Genomic DNA, 17,708 nt, shown 5'->3' with positions numbered 1-17,708 from the left:
CAAACTTTTCAGATGCTGACCAGAGGGGTTGGTGTTCTCCCACCACCACCTCCTCAGACTCATCCTCCAGACACCCCACTTATTTCCCTGCTACTTATATTGCTTAAACAACATTGGCTTGAACTAATTCTAATAAACAAATATGTAGTAGTTCTAGCAATAACTAAAACATACACAGCTAGCTGATCTATTCATTTTTATAAAACAGCTTCCTAATTTGTCTCTTATGAAAAAGGCAACTTGCTCTAGATACATCACATACCTGTGTTTTTTCTCTCCCCATGCAGGCAGTGAAGTGCTGCAAAGTACACATTGATCCCTCTGCAGTTCTGCAGGTGTAGGACTAGGGGAAAGGATGACCAGTGCCCATATGATTCACAGCAAGAGTTGTCCACCATTCTACTGAGAGCAAAGAACAGTGTTATTGCAATTCTGTACTGGGCACTCTAATCTGTGCCTGATCACTTGTTATTGCTGAAGGATAGCTTGTGTAAACTTGGAGGTATGATTTTATCACCTGCTAAGAGGTTTCCATTTCAATCCATAGCTATGTCTGCTTCTACACCTGGATCTCATGCAAAATCCCATGCAATACTTTCAGATTTCCATACGCCATGTGCTGAAGTTTCTAAGCTCTCAAGGACCTTCTGTCCACAGGAAAACCTTTGCACTGAGAAAGACTGTTGCATCTTTATTTGCTATGCTATGCTTTGTACAGTAAAGGCAGATATTATAGTTGCACCTATGGAGAGCAAAAAGGAGAAGTACTAAATAAAGACAAAAAGCCTTAGTGTCTCAAGTAAAATGATGACTTCATAACTGAAGAGTAATTGCATCAGAGATTAGCTCTTAGTAGAGACAGCACTACCGTACATACGGAATAGCCTAAAGTCAACTGTGATTTTGGAGAGCATTTTCCACAAGGTGAGAACATTTCACATAACATTAAAAGCTGAAATGGTCTTGTGCTTTTTGCTTCTGGAAGTCTGTACTTCATGCTTCACTTCCTACCTACCTGGCTCAGAAGCTGGCCCTGATTCATCAGTCCTCTCTCCGCAAAGCACCAGACACATTACAGAAGTATTTATCAGCTTTATTTAAAAATGAAGCATCAGAAGACTTTTTAAGCTGAACAAATCAAAACCTGAAAAAGGCAAAGAGCAAGCAATGAATGTCACAGAGATGCAACAGTGACAATGGGAATCAAATACTTCAGGTTCAGATGAGTTTCATCATGCACATCTTAGCTGCAGAATGTAAGCAGTGAAAATACTGTAGCCCAACGTGAACTAATAAACCACCAGGAGGAATCTGGAGGCATACTGGAATATTCTTAACTAGCAGAGAAATAAAATGGTGTTAATACCTGCAGAAGAAAACTCCGCAGATCTGACAGAAAGTATCCCAAGTGGCGCTTCCACTTGGTGCAAAAGTATTTGTCATGTCCAGGGAAGCATCAATGGAGAAAATCTGTCAGATGCAAGTAACTGCAAAATGACTACAATACAGCAGCACCTCTGTGAACTCAAGCAAAGATTTCAACAAAGACTGAAAAATATTTATTCCTAAATCTATTAAATACAGAAATCCCAGGATTTGTACACATTACCTCTAGTTATTAGACAATAAAAGCTGCTGCAAGGAAGGTTAGCAGGCATTTAATGTGGAACTAGAGACAGAAAAGCCTGACAAAATATACAGAAAAATCATAGGAGGATTACATCCATAAGAGAATCAAATCTAGATATGCATTCGAATCCCTTTTGTAGAATTAGCATGCTATTATATGGCTCATGGTATAGAAGAAAACTTGTCCTACGGCATTAGGGGAAGCTCTGCCTCAGCCAAGTGTGGCAGGGCTGGGTTTGCCAGCTCAAACACTATATCAGAAACATAGCAACCACAGGTGCAGACATAAAAGCTCCTTTTGTACATGTTTCTGATATCAATCATAACAGGTACTCCTTGTAAGAGATGAACTGTCAACTGGAAGATGCTCTCTGATAGCTTAGCTACAGTGATACAGCAGCAATTCTCAAGAAGCCAGGAAATCATGAATAATTTTAACTTTAATGCTGATATGCTGACTCTATTTTTTAAATAAAGCAGGTGTATATGTAATGCGCATTTACTTTAAAACCTGACTTACAAGATCAAAATGTCCGTAGCCTGGAGTACCACTAAATCCAAGCTAGATTCATTTTTAATCACTGCAAACCAGGATAGAAACTGTCAGCTACTAGAGGGCAGATTAAATTTTAATATAGTTCAGAAACTCTGGAACTCACAATTGAATTGCTGGAGAAGCACTCTTATGCCAAAAGAAGTTCAAATGAAACAGAAGCAGTGGCTGATACTTATTTTTGTGCTGTAACCAGCAAGATGTTTCTCCCTGGGAACCTGAAGTGGGCTGGAAACATCAGAGCTGAGTATCATGTCGGTGAACAAGGCTGTATGGTCTATTGGACAGCTTCTTACACCTCCTTGGCTAGCGCACTGTTTTATACCTCATTTCAATCAGTCCAGATTGAATCAGAGTTCCCCTCTCTCTATACCTCTGCTGGGCAGATGCAGGCACTCTTTCCAAAGTCAGCTGCTGATGCTTCTACATCTGTGTCAGTCTATCTTGTGAAAGTGGTTTTAAGTTTTAGACCAAATACAGTGCTGAAGTCTACATTGGTTGGCAGAAAGAAATTCACCCAAGGATATGGGAAAAACAAGTACTCCTTCAATGAGCTACCAAGTCTGAAGCTTTAAAAGGCATCAACATACCACACAGGCCAGTAAAGAGTAGTGGATTAAACATGAACGCTAAAGGTCTATTAAAGTCATTAAAATTAACTTGTTAGCCTTAATAACAACTAACTGCATTAAGATGTCTCAACATGCTTGTAAAATAAGCAGCTGGAAAATCTGGTCTAAGAGAGAAGTAATATATGGATGTTTCTCCGTTTCTGCCCACAGCCCCAACCACCTTCAGGAGGTACCAATCACTTCCTTGCATCTTAAATGAAAATCTGGATGGCCTGACTTGGGCAAGGGAATACAGCACCATGCTGAAGGCAAAGCCCACTCATAGTATGCAATACTACTGACTGATAAAGATGAGGCATCTTTTCTAAAGCTCTCACATTACTGTCTGTTCGAGGGCTGGTTTCTGTTTGGTTGGGCAAAACAAATATAAATTTATCATTTACAAATAGGAGATGGCAGATTTTCTTTGCCAGCAATCACAACACAAAAACAGAGGAAGCCGAAGTAGAAAAGGAGTAATTTAATGGAGGATGTGCTCTGGTCATCATTTAGTCCTCACTGAGTGGGTCCACAGTGCCAGGCACTGCTTTTGAGAATCAGTAGAAGTGCAAAAAGTACATACACCCTCCTTGTATTGTTTGCAAACATATTTGGTACGGCACATATTCAGAATCAATGACAAAAATGTAAATCCATAACCGAGCAAAGTTAGTCTCAGGTTCTTAGTATTGTCACTGAAATGCCTGGAGGGCTTTCAGTGCTGAGTTTGAGAAGCCCACAGCCATTACTGCTATGGAGAAACATTTAACAGAAGAAAACACCAGAGAAGCTGTGCATTTTATGCCCTCCAGCACTTGCAGAAATCCCAAATCAAAAATGCCAAGACTTTCAAGTCTTGAATTTCTGTTTGCAAATGCCAGACGTCCCTAGTGTAACTAAACCTGTAAAACCCACACCTGCAATAAACAGTACCATAAATACAGGTTAGCATAATAAGAAAGAACTGGTGTGTAGAGGTCATCAAAGGCATCTTCAGTGCTGAATTACACTCGGTGACGCTGGGGAATGCTGGCTGCCCACTCCTGCTGTGACACAAACCGATAAGCAGGAAAAGGCAAATGGGACAAGCGTGCTTCATTTACAGTGCTTCATTTACAGGTTATCCTGTGTGCTACAAGCTCCTGGGAACGGATATGTAACGCTCTTTGATCCACGAGGGAAGAAGCCATCTGCTAATTAGCTTCCCAGTAACTGACCATGCAATGTCATTCCTTGCATGAGGATTGCTGGTAAAACACTGTACACCATCTGACCAAAAGAAAAAAGAGAAAAGAGCATTTTGTGAGGGCAACTTCAAGATAGGCTTCAAATCAGCCTTAGGCAAGCAGGCCCTAAAATCTACAGGTGGATAAGAAAAATGAGTGGTGACTTGATTAGAAGAGATTGAGAAGACAAGACAGACACAATCAGCTGGATACCCACAGATATGATTCAGGAGCCTTGACTGTCAAGTGAAAACAATTGTCTTTGCATACCAACCAGGATCTTCAAAGATTTTAGGGAGTGTTGCTTAAGACTGGTACTGATGGTATTTGGGCAGATAAGCAGCTGTACTTCCAGACGTACCTAAGCATTGTACATCAAGAGCAGTCACCCTTTCAAGTGGCAAGAGATCCAGTCACTCAGGAGCTCCGAGTGGAAGATCAAAGTCGGAAAACAAGTAGGGCCGAAAAGGATCAGATCACCAAGGGAGAGGAGCTGAGTCAACCTTATCTGGGAGCATCCTGCCAGTCTTTGATTCCCTACACCGGTGTGCCCCGGTGGCGCAGGTGGTAGAAGTGCCGCTCTGCAGCACAGAGGCTCGAATCCTGGGGGTTGAACTCGATGATCTCTAAGGTCCCTTCCAACCTGCACGAGACTATTACTATTACACAGAGATGGCAGAAGCAGACCAGCAGGGCTCCAGCAGCCCTAAAGCTCCTCCACACTCCTATGTCATGTCCACAGCCAGCTCCTGCACTGCACAGCTTGGAAGCGCTTTCACATGGAGACAGCACTGCAGCAGGGGATAGAGACACAGCAGTCTCTCCCATGGAGGTCCTTCATCCCCTTTGTTTGATTGCTGTTGCTCACTCGTACGTGAGTAATGTTAACACTTGCCCTGAAATGTAGACATCTCCCACCACAGTCACAGGCAAACACATGCACTCTGATCATAGAGCGTCCAAGGCACAGCCCTGAGAACACAGATAAAAATCAACACAACAGGAAACACAAGGGAAAAAGGCAGCACGAGCATGAGTCAGCAGATGTGGGCAGCCTTGCTGGAAGCACTGCAGGCAAAGTCAGATGGGAAGCAGTACCAACCCAGTGACACACCATCCCTGTACAAAAGGCCCCATTTGTGAGGAGGGCAATGCATTTTCATGTAGCTCTGGGTAAGGTTTTCCTGTAGATTTCTTCCATTTCTCCCCCTATGTAGAAAAAAGAAATCTGTAACGTATTTAGAGACACAAGGGTGATGGTAGAGATCTAGTCACTTGTCACCTAAAAGACCCCCTGGTCTCAGAATTAGCCTATTGGCACTGTAGGCCAGATAATGCTCCACTGAACCTGCTTACAAATTAGCCTGTGTCCTGGCTCATCCTCCCATAAGCTCTGCAAACCAAGTCACTGACCTTCTGCCTTTGGCCAAGGAATCACACATGGCTGCACCGCACTTGCTGGCTGCGGTTACAGAAAGTGATGAGTAGGATGAAGCAGCAATAGACAGGGCCGGGAAGTCTTGTGAAACTCACTGGGTTTCAAGCCACCAGCAAACCTACTGCCAGTTACCTGATATGGCACACAAAAGCCATCACCAGCCAGCGTCTCTGGGAAACAGGTCCTTGATCCACTACATAACCTCATTTACCACATATGTACATTCCTCATGTGTTGTCCTTCCTCTCCATGGCAGTCCCACAGGAAGCCCAAGGAATGGCAGCTGAGCTCAGTTTAGCAGCACTCACATCACCATCTGACCAAAGCTGTCACCACCACCATACATAATCCCACAGACTGGAATGAATCCCAAAAATCAGTTTTCAGAGTGAAGGTCTTTGAAAGCCCATAGTTCTTCAATAGAGTGCCTTACCCTTCTTAGGGCAAGACATACAAGGAGCAGCTGGCATCCCTGGGTCTGCTCTGCCTAGAGCAGAGAAGGCTGAGGGGAAGCCTCATGGCAGCTACAGTTCCTCACAGGGAGCTCTGCTCTCTAGAGACAGTGACAGAACCCAAGGGAATGGCACAGAGCTGTGTCAGGAGAGGGGCAGGTGGGGTTAGGGGAAGGTTCTGCACCAGAGGGCAGTGGGCACGGCCCTGAGCTGCCAGAGTACAAGGAGCCTTTGGACAATGCAATCAGACACAGGGTTTGGATTTTGAGTGGGCCTATGCAGAGCCAGAGATTGGAGTCATTCACAACTTACAGCTTTTATGCCCACTCAGGCAGCCAGAAAAAGACTGCTCAGAGTGTGCAAGCCACAAGCCACACATGCGCTTCCATGGGCATTAAGTACCAACGGACATGTTATCTCCTACCTCTCCTATGAGGAAAGGTTGAGGGAATTGGGATTGTATAGCTTGGAGAAGAGAGGGCTCCAGGGAGACCTCACTGTGGCCTTTCAGTACTTGAAGGGAGAGTATAAACAGAAGGGAGAACAACTGTTTACAAGGGTAGATGATGATAGGACAAGGGGGAATGATCTTAAATTGAGACAGGAGAGGTTTAGGTTAGATATTAGGAGGAATTCTTTCACACAGGGTGGTGACGCACTGGAACAGGTTGCCCAAGGAGGTTGTGTATGCCCCATCCCTGGAGGCATTCAAGGCCAGGCTGGATGTGACTCTGGCAGCCTGGTCTAGTGGTTGGTGACCCTGCACATGGCAGGGAAGTTGAAACTAGATGATCGCTGTGGTCCTTTGGGAAAGTCACACAGCCTCCAGGAAAGGCAACTAGAGCAGTCAGTTTACTGCCTTTCATCAGGCTTTTCTGAGTCTCCACAGGAGGTCATGGCCCCAGGCAAAGCCATGTCAGGTGGCCTTGGCCATCTGATTGCAGCTGTGGTTCCAGATCCAGCAAACACTGGCAGGCCAACTCACTTTGACATCACCCCCATGAACAAGGAGCAACAGGGAGTCTGCCACGCTGCCCCACAAGCTGGCTAACATTCAAGGGGTAAGGCCAAGAAAAACACATGTTGGTACAAAGCTTACACCTGATATGCTTCAGCCTACTGTATGCATCAGGGGGAGGCTTTCAAAATTGCTGGAAATCAAAATCTTACTTTCTTTTAATGTCATACAGGACTTTGGGGCTGAGAAGAGACCTTCAGTGAAAGTCAGTGAAGTGGCCAAGCTAGCTTGGTGAGGTTTTCAGCCACAGCAGCTTTGAGTAGCTCTCAGAGCAATCCCAGTAACAGTGCAGAACCACTACTTATAAGGCATACCTACAACCATTAGAGATGTTACCTAGCTTTCTGTCATTAAGCATATAACTCACCTAGCACATGACTGTAAATATTCTGTCTAGACCTTAGTGAAGGGCAAAAGGAAACCAGAAAATAGTACCTCTGCACAGTAATACAACAAACACAAGTGCCTTAACAGCACATAAGCTTCTTGAAATTCCACCACAACTCATTCTTGAAAATTCATGCAAGGAAAATTGACTAAAAGATGTCTGAAGCCCAATTCATGTCCCTTTTAAGCAGATGCAATGTGACCTAGCTTAACGAAACTTGATCTACTCTTCTCCAGCAATAAGTTTGGACTATAACTTGAGAGGAGATGGCCTCTCAAGTCAAAAGCCCACAGAAATCTGTAAAAGGAAAGCGTAGCAAAATACTTGTCTGTCAAGAGACTCCCTCAATCACATACACCATTTAAATCCATGTAGTTCAAAACTGCTTACCTTACTCATAAAATTTCAGAGATCCAAGGGCCGCCCTTGGGATCTTACATACCTTTCAGCTCTACGCTGGAGCCATCGGCCTCCCACCAGGGAATATGCTTTATGACGTCAAAGCTGCTGAAGTCATGGTGACTGCTATGGCAAGAGGAGAATTCGGAAAACTTGAGGTTGAAACCTGTGCTCCCAGCTCCAATGTGGATATACAATAGATGTTTTCTCATTCTAGTCAATTTTCCTTTTTTAATCAGAGCATACTATTAGAAAAAAACAGAGGGAAGAGCACTGCTCGCACACCAGCATTAGCTCTTATAATTACTATTTCTGCCTGGATTGCCCATTTTATCAGCCTGGTATGCATTTTTCCTACATGTAGACACAATCTCCTTTCTCTTCATATTCTTCTTGAATCCTTTCCAATTACTTACAGTAATGACCATTTCAAACTATGCGTGTCATCACAAACATTTTACGTACCAGATGCTACATTACATTCCTCTATCACATACAAGTTTAGAAACTTTCTCTCTCACATTGAAGTCTACAGAAAATTTACTATAGATTTTATCCAGGATTTTCCCAGCTAGTTGCTGCGATGCGCTTTTTAGAAGAGAGGCACCTTTCATAATGAGATATGACACAGGCTGAGCAAAGCTACAAACCAGCAGCCTTCTTTTGTTATTGCTCTATTCCAGAAATCAAGGACCCTGCAACTACATTAGATGGGAACATACATGGGCAGTGCCTTGAACAAGGCATCTCTTGTGGTATCGGACCCACAGAAACGCAGTGGCATGAAGGCAGTATGATTGGCATGAATCACCAATGCAAATAAGATTTAAAAATAACGGGTTTAACTCCAAAGTATTTACAGTTCTGAAACAACAAATAATGATGTAAAAAAGCAACCCGGTGCTCTGTGTACACAGAGCCATTGCAAAACAGAAGGTCACTATCGGACCATTCTGGTGTGAGTGGTACCAAAAATAGTACTTTCTTTATCAGGCACAAGATCAAAAAACAGTATTTTAGCACACAGAAGAGAGTAAGTGAGGTGAAAAGTTGAACAAGGTCAGTCAGTATCTTGTTTCAGATAGCAGCCAACAGCAGTCTTACGCAAAAATGTAACGGGGCACTGCCTTCACAAAATAAGGAAAACATTCTCCATCTCAAAACGCTTTTGTCTCTTGAATAACTTGCTTCTTCGTGGGTCCTAAATCAGTGTTGTGTACCCAGTCAGCGTTCACTTAATGCAACTCTGTGATTTCAGCTTCTACCTAGGAAACACAATGAAATCACCAGCTGCCAAGCAAGGATAACGAAGAAACAACAAGCAAGCAAGGAATCTAAACCTAAGCTGTCCAAAAAGTTCTTTGTTATGAACAAACACTTCCCTTAATTGTGATCTGCAAAGACATGAAAAAGGAGTTGGAAAAGCAGCCTCTCCTGGGAGAGCAAGAAAGGAAGAAAACTCAAGGCTTTCAGCTGACTGGGTACGTTGTATATCTGAAACCACAAAACTACCATTAATGTTTACAGAAGTCCTGCATTCAGCAGATGCACAGGAGAACTGGGAAAATTCCCTATTAAAGCTAAAATAAGAGCAAAAGCCAGATTTTGTAAGGATCTCTCAAGAAAACCACTATCTGAATGGGACAGTGCAACTTTAGCATCCTGCTTTTGTTTATACTTATGGGAATTTACTACCATTTTAAGTACCTCTTAATAGCTCTAAATGTAAAAAGAAAACCAAACAACTTTATTAGCCAGAGAATCAGACTCCTCACTAATACCATGTTGGTGCTCTTATTGAGATGAACTTGGTCCACTGTTTCTTCCTCTTAAAAAGTTAATTGGCAATCCCTGGGATTGCTCTTTCTAGGTATGTTTATATGACTGATGGCTCAAGACACAGGGTAGATATTCATCCTTAATAATACTCTGGACTGACCATAAATTTCATGTCCAGAGGTAAATAAATTCAACAGATGCCAGAATCAATGCATTCAAATTGAGAAGCTCATGATTGTGGATGATGATCAACTTATTTTTCACTCAATTTCCAAGCTTCATATGCTGGAACTAATTACCAGTAAGCTTTAAAATTTCTACTTAGAAGTTATCATCAGAAGATGTCTGAAGCTTTATTAGACTATTTGAAGGACAATTCCTTCCATAAATTTGCAATTACAAATGGTCCAGACTTCTGCAGTTTAATCCCATGATAACAACAATGAACTGTCTTCTCTTCAGTATCAGAGCAGCTTCTTATTCTTCAGCTACCACAGTCAAGGAGACAGACTTTGCCCCACATCCTTGCCAAGAATGAAGCTTTCTTCAGTGCTACACAAACGTTAAGTTGCATAGTATTAGCATAAAAGATACATTGTCTGAATTCTTGTAACGCAACTACTCACACAGGTCTTACCATCTCAGAATAACCTCTGTGACATGGTTAAAGCACACAGACAGTGATACCTCCGAAAGAAATTGCTTCATATTTCCCAGCTAAGAAACTGAGACACAAGGAGCAATTTTCAGGTCCCAACTTTCATTGAAACCATGGGACTCGAGCACCTTCTGAAATACTACTCCTGGATGATGGATGCAAGTCTGTACTATGGGCTATGTGGGTCTGGGCTATGGCTATGTTCAGTTTGAAGCCAGATTCCCCCATGCTCAGGGACGGATGTACTGATCATCACTCCCCTGCATGCTGCACATTGCACAAACTACTGTGTGCCCTCTGCAAAGCCCCAGGATCTCTGGCACAAGGTAAAACTCCTTCATCACTCCAAATAGCCACTCTCCCCACACAGGGTCAAAGATCGCTTGGCAGATACAAGATCTGCCCATCATTTCATCACTTTATGGTATGTCTCATCTGCAACATCCTGGCCACGTACCCTGGTAGATCAGGTCATGTTACTTTTGGAGCATTTCCACCTGCTCCTGAGTCCATAATTAACACAAGTAAGCCTCGTGGCAATCAAAGGTAAGACTGTTGCCCCCACAAGAGTCAATAAGGCTTGCAGCTGAAGATCTGTAATGGAGCACAGTACAAAGGGCACAAGGAAAGTTGCCATCATGTGCAATTGCGGCTTTGGATGGGAAGGCAATACACACTGCCACTTTGGCTTTGCCCCTTAGGATGAGAAGTAATAAGTTCCACCAGAGGAGGCTCAGGAAATTTTTATCTCAGAAAGAGTGGTCAGGCACTGTCACAGGCTGCCCAGGGAGGTGGTGGAATATCCGTACCTGGAGGCATTCAAGAAATGTAGATAAGGCACTGAGGGATGTGATTAGTGGGCATGGTAGGGGTGGGTTGGGGTAAGACTAGATGATTTTAAAGGTCTTTTCCAATCTTAATGAAGTGATAGAGCTTCTTCATTGAATTAGCCCAGGTGCAAGCACAGACATGTTGCTACCCACATCGCTGCTGGCCAGGATGCCACTGACCTGAGCGTCCCTGCAGAGCACCACACCGTACTGCACTTGCATCGCACAGAAAGCTCAGGGAATGGTACACTGTGACACACATATGGCAGCAAGAATGGCAGGGCTCAGAACTCCAGCAATGCTGGGGGCTTCACTCAGGGATGGAGCATCACTTTGCAAGGCACTCTGTCAGCACTAAGTAAAGGCAAAGTTTTTTTGCCTCAGCCCAGGATGGGATTCAAGGATTCAAGTGGGCTGACAAAACAGTTTACAATAAAAAAGCATTGTATAGCAATACACAGGTAACATGGTTGTACTAATAGCTTGTGTCAATACAGTCTGAGTCAGTAAAAAGTTTCTTTTACATTTCAGCCAATGCCAACTTACATTTAAAAACAATATTTTAACCTCCAACCATTTCCATTAGGTAAAAAAAAAAACAACTCTCTTGATTAAGCTTTCAAAAGAGCGTTTTCTGTCATCTTTCTTCATGCATTCCCAGTGGACCCTGTACTACAAAATCACTCTCCAAGCTACAGAAAGCTCCATAAGCACTCAAAGTTTACCCTTGAAGCAAAAAGGGAAAGCCCTGCTCTACGTTCTTCTCCATATCTACAAACTCTGAAGCAGAGCAGAGTCTCTGTGCTCACCCATCGTGCCTGTCCCCATCACCTGCACTCCCAAGGCACTCAGGGAACCGGTCCAGTGCTAATGCTGTTAGGAAAACAGCAACATTACACCCTGTCCCTTACAAGATATCACCCCTTTTAATCTCTGCATTTATCAATAAGAGTTCTCACGTGAAAGTCAGCTGAGAAGGGCTTGGGCTAAGCTCTTGAGCAAGGGGTAGAGACTGCATAAAGAGTTAAGGTACTATGGTACCAGAGTTAAGGTACTAAGGTGCTACTAAGAGTTAGGGCACTATGGTTAGGCTGCAGTTGGACTTGATGATCTTTGAGGTCTTTTCCAACCTGAGTAATTCTATGATATGAAAAAATAAGTACAAACATTCCTCTCTCCCCAGTGCCACTACAGGCAGCTGTGGAGAAGACATCAGTTCCAAACACAAAGCTAAAATTCGAGGGTTCGATAACTGGCCAGACCTTTTTCTGCTGAGGCCAACATTAATGGGACTCGGCTTTACTCCTTAGGGAGCAATAGATGCTCTGGTCACAAAGGCTGACTGCATTTTCAATGGTCTGGGAGGCCAGTTACATTAATGGAGTGATCGAAAGTCCTAACCACGCTAGTTGCATTCTGCTCTCATGACATGAACCAGCTGAAGATGTCAGCTGTTTCCTTCAAAGTTCCAAAGTAATTGAGCATTCTACAGCTCTTCCTAAGTGCAAACTGTCCTCAGTATTCAAATGTGCATTTGAAAATAATGGCAGTCTCCTAAATGAGTTCATGTTGGCCTTTCTTACTAGGTGGCTGGTCCCACGAGCACACAGTGTTTCACATACAAAGCAGAAGAGATGTCTTCACTCCCGGAGGCTTAAAAATTCATGAAGCTGCACAAGAGAAGTGCTCAAACTCCAGGAATAGGGTGAGGGAAAGGCCAGTGACTGTTTCAGATGCAGGCTGAATCTAGAAGTCACCAACGCATTTATCCTTAGGATGATATTTTTGTGCCACCATCTTTTCTGTTCTGTTGTTTTCCTCAAGCACACAGAGAGACAGAAAATACCTGATCATCTGAACTCTGAAATGACAAGTGCTGCTGCTCCCCACTGGCTCTATCCTTACACTTTCAGAGAGGCAGAGAGTTCTGTGATGCTGCAGTACATCAGCCTTTTGCTCAGGAAAGGACAGAGAAAATGCAAAGGAGTTGCTATTTGCTAAATTCTGTGGCACCAACATCACTCTGTTCCTTCAGTGTTTCAGCTTTCTGGCCAGTTTGCACCAGAGAACAGCAGAAGGGTTTTCTGGGCACTAGAATAAACATAAAGGTAACCTACATTCTCTGAATTTGGTCAAATAAAACAGCCTCCATGCTGAAAAGCAGCTCCAGTGCTGCACTCTGTGTCCTTGCCATAGCACTCAGCAGAAGGACAGGGTGACTGCAGCATCCCTCTCCACGTTCCCCTGGCATTTTGCAAGCACTCAGTTTTTAGAAAGAAATAAAGAAGTAGTTTGCATCAATCTTAGGCTGCTATACACATATGCCTGGAGTGACAGGCACAGCCTCTCATTCTTGATTTTTGCATGAGGTAAGAGTACTTAAGTGGATTAGAGAAGTTTGTTCTGCATTTAGGAAACAAGCCTGTCCAGAACGACAGTGTTTGCATGAATTATTAAAAGAGAAGCACATCTCGAAACTCAAATTGGCTCATCTTCTGCCTTTCAACACCTATTTTCAATTTGGACCGGAAAGAAAATTACAGTGAGGTATAAATGCCCCAGAATTAGTGGCACTCTCAGTCCCCTGCCACAAATGAATTTATATCAAAAGGTTAAAATCAACTTCTTGAATACAAAAGCATTTATACTAATCTAGGGCGCACAGAGTTAATTTCACAGTCATGTCTGAGTTCCACAGGGCTTCACTCTGTCCTACAGGTTCATTAACAAAAAATGGCCACCTACTACAGCACACCCCCACAGCATCCTCGGGGAGCAACTAGCTCTGCGTTCATCCTCCTGCTGCTACCTGAGAGCTCGCTGCTGGCTGACAAGGGTTAAAGGAAACGGAGAGACATGGAAAGGGACGGGGAGGAGCAGAACTCTGCAGTGCAGAGCTGCCAGGGCACACCAATGGCTCAGGATGGGATCCCAGGGCTCTGCTGCCACGGCGGAGCAGCACAGGAAAAGTTTCTGTGATTTTCGGCAAGCCCTCGCGTGACGTCACCCCAGGCAGATAATCTCAGCGCAGTCAGCACAGGCCTCCTGCCTCCCCATTGGCGAGCCCCTCGTCAGCAGACATCTGAAGATAATTATTATTGGCCAGACAATTATAACAGCAACAACTGTCACTCGGTGCCGATGCCCCAACCTGGCGCTCTGCGGCGCGGCGGCACCCGGCTGCCAGCACTCTCACCACCCATCTCTGCCACTTCAGCTCCGGCCGCTTTCTTTCGCCGCAGTGCCCTGCAGGCAGGATGGCAGCGCTGCTGGTCCCTTTGCTGCACGCCTACCTGAGCCCACAGTCCACTGCAAAATCCACAACTTACTGGTTCCAAGAAATGAAGGGCGAGAGCAGCACCCACCCTCCTAGAGTAGCTTGATGAAAAATAATACCCCGCAGATTATTTGCTTTAATCTCTTTTCAAGGAAATTTGGGAGGAGGTGGTTGGACGGCTTGACCTGAGAATTAGTTTTAAGCAATTGTTTTTAACAAACTCCTGGCTTAATTCTTATCTTGCTGAAATCATAACTCCCACAACACAGGCATGATAAGATCAGTGGGGCACTGCATCTTACATGAAAATCCAGCTATCTGATGGCAGATGGTGGTAAACAACAGCCTTCCCACAACACATGTGCAAGTTGCTCCATGGGACCTAATGGACCCAGCAGCTCTTCAGCCTGTCCCAAACCTGCTGTTACTGGTGTAGGGTAAGGAACCAGCTCTTTACCCCTGACACTGGTGGCCTTGCACCCACCCTGCTGCCCTGCAGTAGGAGAGCACATCAGGAAGGCATGAAGTCCATGAGCTTGGAGGTTCTGGGAACGTCCCATTCATTTTCCCTCTGCATCCCAACAACATTCTCTGTACAGCATAGCTAACATAGGCCCATGGTCCATCTCGCTGTGGGATGAGGGTCTCCATAAACTGAAAGAGGAAGACCTGGGATGAGGTAAGGAGGCCCTTACTCATTGCTGTCAGAGCTCTCAGCTGTCAGGAAGGCTCCACCCACATCACCCTTGCAGGGAACACTTCCAGAGGCAGACATGGGAGCGAGGAGAACAACCCCAGCATGCTGAAGGCAAGCATGGGTATTTGCAATGGGTGATGTGCCAAGTTCTCTGTGACATTCCTTTGCCCTGAGGAGCAGCTTGAGAGGGAGGACGGAGGCAAAAGAGGCTCAGCCCTGGCGAAAGAGATGCACCCATGTTGTCCCTTGCACCATCGTACATACAGACCAACCACACTGGTACCCAGGGGCACGCCACTACCCCAGGACTTTGTGTTCAAGCTTTTCCAGCTTGGCTGGAAAAGTTATAATTAAAAAGGCTTGTTAACATTTAAACAGCCCAGATACCAGAGGGTATGTAAAGGGATTCATATGTTGCCTAAATCTGGTCTGTCCTCATATGCAATCAAGTCAGACTCCACCGATGTTCCACCAAACCCAGAAGAAACACTTAGAGTCACTTCTTTGCCTCTTACACGCTACAGATCTTACTTATTACTTTTTGGCCTTGTAAGGCATTGAGAACTACTTCTGAGATGGAAGTAAAGTAACAAATGCCACACCTCCGGGACTTGTTTACCTACACATAATTACTAGTAATAGCATAAATTCTTGCCACAGACTTCTGGGAAGCCAGACCCCTTAGTTTATCCTCCCATTAAGGAGGAAACAACAGTGTTTATCCCTACTTAATAACTTCATCTCATAGACATGATGTGTGCATCCAAGTTCTGCCTAAGCCGGGAAGGCAAGCACTGCCATCAGCACCAGCACAGACAAACATACAGAGTAAACTGATGGGAAGTGGGGAAACCTTGTACAGTCCTTAGCTGCTGTGTTTTATTTGTTGGTCTTCTGCCAAGTCTTCCACGTTAGTCTTATGCTGGAAAAGGACCTGTTTCATTAAGTGAGTAAACTTCCATCAGACAAAGATGCATAAGATAACTTGAATACTGGGAGAAGCTCCACCAGTATTTTCAAGAGAAGCTTGCTAGGAGAGAGACCACAGCAGGCACAGCTCCATCTCGTTCCCTGAAATGTCCCTGGGCCACAGACTGCTCTTCTCCTTTACTTCCATAAGAACCAAATTATGAATGGACCGGCTCTTTTATAGAGGACAAAACTACACTGAGACTCCATGCACATGGAGCGTCCCATCTCGCAGGCTGCACAGCAGAGCACAGAGTCAATGGCCTCCTCTGTTGGGCCCGGGAAGCAGGGCCTCGTGCTAATGAGTCCCAGCCAGCTAACTGCAGCAAGCACACAGCCAGGGAGACTTCAGTAACACTGCTATTGCATTTACACAGTGCTCGACTTTCCCCAGGCCCTCAGCAAATGGCATCTCAGATACCAAAGCACCCCAAGAGGGTAATTCAACATTATTACCCCAGGGTCTCTGCTGGCTGGGGAAACTGAGGCCCAGGAGAGGTTATGTAATTGTCTCAAGGTCACATAATGAAGAGAACCACGAGGACGATGCAGGAGTCCTGGTTCCCAGTCACGTTCTTTAATCGGAACTGCATCTCCTGTGGCTCATCCAGCTAATGCACACCTCAGACATCACCCCCTCCAACCTCTTCTTACCAGCCTGTCCTATTCTGATAGCAGTTTTCTTCCAGAACGTGAACAAAATGGGAAGCATCCATCCCTCTCAGACCAAGAGCACCTATATGCTCACATTCCTACAGAGGGATAAGCAGCATGGGGTACCAACACAAGTTACCCACATGAGCCATGATACAGAGTGCCCACGCGAGTAGCGAGTGATACAGGGTACCCACACAGCTCATCTGCAGGACGACTGGAATACGCAACCCCCAGCTGGTCATTTTGCTTATCCTGCCCGTAAGAGAAGCCCAGTTGAGACACGGGAGGATGCCGCAAGGTCCGAGCCCTACCAGATACCCGGCACTTTCCCGCCTGCAGGGGCAGCGCTGCCCGCCGACCCTCCGCAGCTCCCCGGGTACCGAGGGGCCGCGCAGGACGAGCCTGGGCCCTGGGCGACGGAGGGCGGCAGCGCGGCGTGGGCGAGGCGCGCCCGGTGAGGCCCAGGCGGGCTGCGCGGCACCGGGACGCGGAGGGCGGCGTGGGCGAGCAGCCGTGACGGGGAGGGGGATCCCGGCCCCCGGCCCCGGAGCTCCCCGCGCAGCCCGCAAAGTTGATAGCGGCGCGGCTGGAAATGAAGTTTGATGGGGAGCCGGGGCGCGGGGCCGCGCAGGTAGCGGCGGAGCTCTGCGCCCGCGCACGGCGCCGCGGGGCCGCGCAGCCGGCCGGGCTGAGCGCCGGCACTCACCAGTTCTCCTGCATCCACTGGATGGCCTCATGCTCGTTGAACTGCTTCTCGAATTCGTATTCCTGCAAAGTCAACACGGACATGTTCATTGGCCCGGTGGCTGCGGAGCCGCTCCCCGCGCCGAAATGCCGCCTGACGCCTCAGGAGCCGGAGAGCTCCCGCCTCCGGCCTGGCCGCCCCGCCTCAGCGGTACCCCAGGTTTAGCATAGCTCCGCTCCCCTCCTCGCCTCTCCTCCCGGGCCCGCCGGTCTCCTCCTCTTCTGCAGCCGCCGCGCCGCGCAGCGCCCGGGGGCGGTGCGGTCTTAGTGCCCGCCCGCCGCCGCCGCCGCCCGGGACACCCGCCCCCTGCAGCCCCCCGGCCAGCCGGGGAATGGGGAACCCCTGGCCGTGCTGGCGGCCCCCAGGTAAAGAAGCGCGGGGT

At 46.1% G+C, this 17,708-nt stretch overlaps 1 protein-coding gene across 4 annotated transcripts in view; it reads right to left on the bottom strand.

Annotated features, from left to right (window-relative positions):
* ELOVL6 (ELOVL fatty acid elongase 6) overlaps positions 1-17,549 on the bottom strand; it is a 64,196-nt gene extending 46,647 nt beyond the window's left edge. The window contains exons 1-3 of one of the 4 annotated variants that reach the window (XM_085547061.1): positions 17,288-17,549; positions 1,016-1,144; positions 263-402 (exon numbers count right to left, since the gene is read on the bottom strand). Coding sequence is in view for 1 of the 4 variants with exons in the window: in XM_015861981.3 (XP_015717467.1) it covers positions 17,288-17,376 (89 nt within the window). In the remaining 3 variants the exon portion in view is untranslated. The remainder of the gene's footprint in view (positions 1-262; positions 403-1,015; positions 1,145-17,287) is intronic. The other 3 variants (XM_085547060.1, XM_015861984.3, XM_015861981.3) reach the window with 3 other exon arrangements.
* Between the last annotated feature and the right edge of the window lie 159 nt (positions 17,550-17,708).

Source organism: Coturnix japonica, chromosome 4, assembly GCF_054131305.1.
Source record: "Coturnix japonica strain WE chromosome 4, WE-NBRP24, whole genome shotgun sequence".
In the NCBI taxonomy this organism is placed as follows: Eukaryota; Metazoa; Chordata; class Aves; order Galliformes; family Phasianidae; genus Coturnix; species Coturnix japonica.
This window is presented reverse-complemented; position numbering and strand designations above follow the sequence as displayed.